The 5,816-nt window shown below is 33.8% G+C and overlaps 1 protein-coding gene across 1 annotated transcript in view; it reads right to left on the bottom strand.

The window, feature by feature from the left end:
- Positions 1-288: 288 nt before the first annotated feature.
- LOC119570616 (gastrula zinc finger protein XlCGF57.1-like) overlaps positions 289-5,816 on the bottom strand; it is a gene marked incomplete at its 5' end in the record, with an annotated part of 7,779 nt that continues 2,251 nt past the window's right edge. Inside the window, 4 exons of the mRNA XM_037918287.1 lie at positions 289-515; positions 3,592-3,798; positions 3,881-4,268; positions 4,376-4,582. Of these exons, the coding sequence (XP_037774215.1) occupies positions 289-515; positions 3,592-3,798; positions 3,881-4,268; positions 4,376-4,582 (1,029 nt within the window). The remainder of the gene's footprint in view (positions 516-3,591; positions 3,799-3,880; positions 4,269-4,375; positions 4,583-5,816) is intronic.

Genomic DNA, 5,816 nt, shown 5'->3' with positions numbered 1-5,816 from the left:
TTTTTCTTCTGTTTTTTAAAAAAAAAAAAAAAAAAAAAAAAAAAAAAAAAAAAAAAAAACGAGGTGGATAGCCAGAACAAATTTGGTATTAATTTTTTTTTTTTCACACAATTCGCAGTTCGCATGCATCTCTGTGTCTGACGAGGGAGGAATTCCTACCGAAACGTGCGGCATATATGACAACAGTAGGTTCCTTCCCCTCTCCACCAGGATCGCTGTCCTCATCCACACGTGAATTACACGACTCCTTACATCTTCAGCAGGGATTTCAGGGGTCCTTTCGTTGCTTCAGTGGATCCCCTGCTTGACTGAACTTTTCAGCTGACTTTGTCTCAGCAAACCGTGGTTTCTGGGCTTCTTGGCATTCTGATCAGGATCGACGTGGGTTATATGTCGGTTTCCTCCTCTAGGTTTAACCTCTTCTTTAAATCGGTGTCCTTGTTCTGGGGTTCTTTTCACGTCCTTAGCAGTATCTGCATAGTAGCTACCCGTCCAAATACATACTAAATGATCCTCTAGGAATAACCAAACGTCGTGGTAGGAGTTGTGGAAAGTATATGTCGGCCTTTTTCACAATCTTCAGCAAATCTGGAAAAAGAGAAGCAGAATAAATTTCACGGTATAAACAGACCTTTACGAAGATATAGTTTCGTTAACTGCAACCATTAATTACTGCAACACAGCGGTAGTTTGGGCATGCAATATGTTTAATGTGTGAGTGAACGATTTTTTTTTTCTTTTTTGTGTGTGTGTACATCCACTTCCATATATACAAACAGCACACACATACACATACGTATACAGGCACGCACACGCACACACATAAACCCAAACACACATACACATACGCATACAGACACGCACACGCACACACACACACACACACGAATATAGACATACATAAATGTGCGTGTTTGTGTATGTGTGTATGTATTTATGTATGTATAATTATAATATATTTTATATATATATATATATATATATATATATATGCGCACACACATACACACACACAAACACAAGCACACACACACTCACACATACACGTATACACACACACACACACTTTTATATATATATTATATATATATATATATAAATTATATATATATATATATATAATTATATATATTTTATATATATAATACGTGTGTGTGTGTGTGTGTGTGTAAGATTTACACATACATATATATACATATATATAATATATATTAATATATGCATATTGTATAGACCACTCACACATAAATATGTATATATATGTATATATATATGTATATATTATTATATAATATATTTTATATATATATATATCTATATTTTATATAATATATATTTTATATATATATTTTTTCATTTTTGATGCTCCTTGGGTGAGTACGTGGTAGAGTCCCCATTTCCCTTTTTCCACGGGAGTGCCGGTGGTACCTTTAGGTAATCTTTTCCTCTCTATTTTCCGGTTTGGGACCAGCACTGACTTGGGCGGGCTTGGCCACCCAGTGGTTAGGTAGGCAATCGAGGTGAAGTTCTTTGCCCAAGAGAACAACGCGCCGGCCGGTGACTCGAACCCTCGAACCAGATTGCCGTCGTGAAGTCATGAGTCCGACGCTCTAACCACTCGGCCGCCCGCGGCCTTATGTTAGACACACACACACACACAACAAAACACACACACACCACACACACACACACACACCACACACACACACACACACAGACACATATATATACATGTATCCATCTATATACAGATATAATATATATATGTGTGTGTGTGTGGTGTGTGTTAAAAGTCTATCATCCTTAGTAAAATGGTGAACAGAGGGTAGTTATACTTTTAACGGCTTGACTCTTTATTTCTGAGAGTTGACACCACGCAGTATAAGAACCCACAAGACATGTCTAGTTATACGGGTAATCGGGCCGCGCGGAGGTCACGGTCACTGCCCGGAGGGAGGCGAGGGCTGACCTTAGCGCGGTGGTAGCTTAGCACGAACTCCCGGCAAACGAGGTCAGTATAAATTGTGACCTCCGCCCTCGCTGAGCGGGTGGTTCTTATTTGTGACATTTGGATCCACGGTGAAAACGCCACGTGGTCCACTGGTAACCGAAATAGAATTATCCACATCTGTACAGAAAATAAATTATCCAATCTTATATAACGGGCTATGCGTACTCTAGTACAGTGGCTGACAGGGACGCAAAACACACGTAAAGGGGTGAACACACGCTACGACGACGCTACGACTTGTCTAAGGGGCCCAAAAGCGCCGCTCGGAGGCCCCGGTCAGCTGCCCGGGGAGAGGGCGGAGCTGACCTTAGCGCGCTGGTCGCTTGACACGAACTCCCGGTCAAAAGAGGTCAGATATAAAATGTGACCTCCGCCCTCGCTGAGCGGGTGGTTCTTATATGTGAAAATTTGGATCCACGTGGAAAACAGCCACGTGGGCCACTGGGAACCGAAATAGAATTATCCACATCCTGTAACAGAAATAGAATTATCCACATCCTGTAACAGAAATAGAATATCCACATCCCGTAACAGAAATAGAATTATCCACATCTTATAGTGTGTGTGTGTGTTGTGTGTGTGTGGTGTGTGTGTGTGCGTGTGCGTGTGCGTGTGCGTGTGCGTTTTCGTGTGGGGTGTGCGTGTGCGTGTGTGTGTGTGTGTGTGTTTTGTGTGTGTGTACCACGCATAAATAATTTATTATATATATATATATATATATATATATATATATATATATATATAATATATAATATATATATATATATGTATGTATGTATACCACGCAAATATATATATATATTATATATATATATATATAATATATATATATATATAATATATATCTATATATATTTCATATAATATAATATATATATATATATATGCTGCGTGCTTTGTGCATTCCTTGCACACAGGGGGTCATTTATAAGCAAATGAAATAGACAGAATGTCATACCAAGAATATCCATTGCAACAAATGGAATCAAACTAAATTATTGTTATTATTATTATTATTATTATTATTATTATTATTATTATTATTATCATATAAATGTGTGTGTGTGTGTGTGTGTGTGTGTGTGTGTGTGTGTGTGTGTGTGTGGTGTGTTGTGTGTGTGTGTGCGTGTGCGTGTGCGTGTGCTGTGCGTGTGCGTGTGCGTGTGTGTGTTGTGTGTTTGGTGTGTGTGTGTGTGTGTCATATATATATATATATATATATATATATTATATAATAGTATAATATATTATATTATATATATTAATTATATGTACATGTACTTTATATATATATATAATATATATATATATATATATATATATATGCATATGTTACTATACATACATACATATACACTTATATTTTTATATATATAAAAAATAATTTATAATATATATATATATATATATATTATATACATATTATATATATTATATATTATATTATATATATATATTTATATATATATACATAAATACATACAAATATATTACATAAATTATGGATAACATACATACACATAATTGATTATATGTATATGCTATATATGAATGCATATATATGTAGGATAAATATTAACCGCTGCCCCCATCCACACGTACCGTTGCTTCAGTAAACCGTGATTTCTGGGGCTTCTTGGCATTCTTAGCAGAATCGACGTGAATTTTCATATGTCTGTTTAAGGTAGATTTCCTAGAGAACCTGTTATTGCATTGTGGACACTCAAAGGGCTTTTCGTTAGAATGTACAGACATGTGGTACATGAGATGGTGGCCTTGTTTTGAATCTGTAAGTACAAATATGACATTCAAAGGGCCTTGTCTGAAACGATGAAGCCATGGCTTTAACCTCCACCTTTAGATCGGTGCCCTTGTTCTGGGGTTCTTTCCCTTCCTTAGCAGCCTCTGCATAGTCGCCATTGTCCACATATACCCTCAGTTGTTTGGCGAAAGTACCAACTTGTCCTAGCAGGAGTTGGGATAAGTGATAAGACGGCATGTTCACATCTTCAGCGAATTTCACTGTCTTCACCTTCTTGATAGGATCCTCTGGCCTCTGAGTACATTGCGATTTCTGGGACTTGTTGGTATCCTTGGCATGGATTTTGCTATGTCTGTTTAACAAATAACGAAAGGAGAACCTTTTAGTGCACTGTGGACACTCAAAGAGCTTTACATTATGAACTGCTAAATGGCTCTTGAGATTCCGTTTCTTTATGAAACTGCTAGAGCAAATCTGACATTCAAAAGGCCTTCTCTGAGATGGCGAGTTTATGGATATTTTTAACACTCCATTAGGATTAGTCCCATTTTTCTGAGGCCCTTCCACATCCTCAGCAGGATCTATATATTGCTATTATCTACACTTATCTTAAAGTCTTTGTCAACAACATCAGCACGCACAGTTTTCGCAGTCGATTTCTTCCCCACACCGTCTGCATTCTCGCACGCGTCGTTCTTGTGGGTCGAAATCCCGGGTTTTGAGTCGCTAGATGGTCCTACGTTTTTCCCTACAGTGCTGCATGTCTCCATGTTTTTCATCCTATTTCTGCTTACATCTGCCTCAACGATCTGGCGAAAGACAAGCAGAATATAATTTCTCCGTATAAACAGGGACCTTTGCAAACATTTTATTTTCGTTATATGTTCCAATAACAATTTTTAAAGATGTGTCTCTTCTAACTTGTACTGCAACCATTCATTACTGCAACACTGCACCATACTTTCCATCCGCCATGTGATTAATGTGGAGTGAGTGACGAAAAAATTTTTTTGTGTACACACACAGACATAAACACAAACATACATGTACATACGCACACAGACACGCACATATACATATATGCTCATTAATATATACATATACATAAATGTGTGTGTGTGTTGGGGTGTGGTGTGTGTGTGTGTGGTGTGTTGTGTGTGTGTTGTGTGTGTGTGTGTGTGTGTGTGTTGTGTGCAATATATAAATATATACATATATATATATATATATATATTATATATTAATATATATTATATATTATTTATATATATATATATCAAAATATAATTTAAATATATATATTATATATATATATATATATATATTATATATATTTTGTATGTATATATATATATTTGTATGTATTATATATACAATATAATATATAAAATTATTTTTACACATATACATGTTGTGTGTGTGTTTGTGTACACACACTACATTATATATATATATATATATAATATATGTAATATTATTATATATCTATATATATATCTATATGTATATGTAATAATACCTAATATAATCCCTATCCATATACATACACGAGACACACAACACACCAAGCTTTATATTTAATATATATATTATATATATTATTATTATATATAATATAGAATATTTATATATATATATATATGTATTCTTACATATATCCAACATACATAAGATATATATTATAATTATATAATATAATTTTATATATTTTATATAATATATCATATAATATAATATATTATATATATATATATAATATATATATATTATATATATTATACTATGCATATATATATTATATATATATATAATTTTTATTATTATATTTTATACTTTTACATTTGTACATTTTAATTAAAAATATTTATATATATATATATAAAATATAAAAATTTTAACTATATTATAAAATTTTTATAATATATATATATATAATATATTATAATTATAAAATTATACATGTATTAAAATGCAATATTCATTGATTTGTGTATGTGGGGGGGTTTTCGTGTCCATAAAATACATACACAACCCCCAACCACA

Source organism: Penaeus monodon, unplaced genomic scaffold, assembly GCF_015228065.2.
Source record: "Penaeus monodon isolate SGIC_2016 unplaced genomic scaffold, NSTDA_Pmon_1 PmonScaffold_3347, whole genome shotgun sequence".
NCBI lineage: Eukaryota > Metazoa > Arthropoda > Malacostraca > Decapoda > Penaeidae > Penaeus > Penaeus monodon.
Note: the sequence above shows the minus strand (reverse complement) of the source record. Positions and strands in the feature narration are given on the sequence as shown.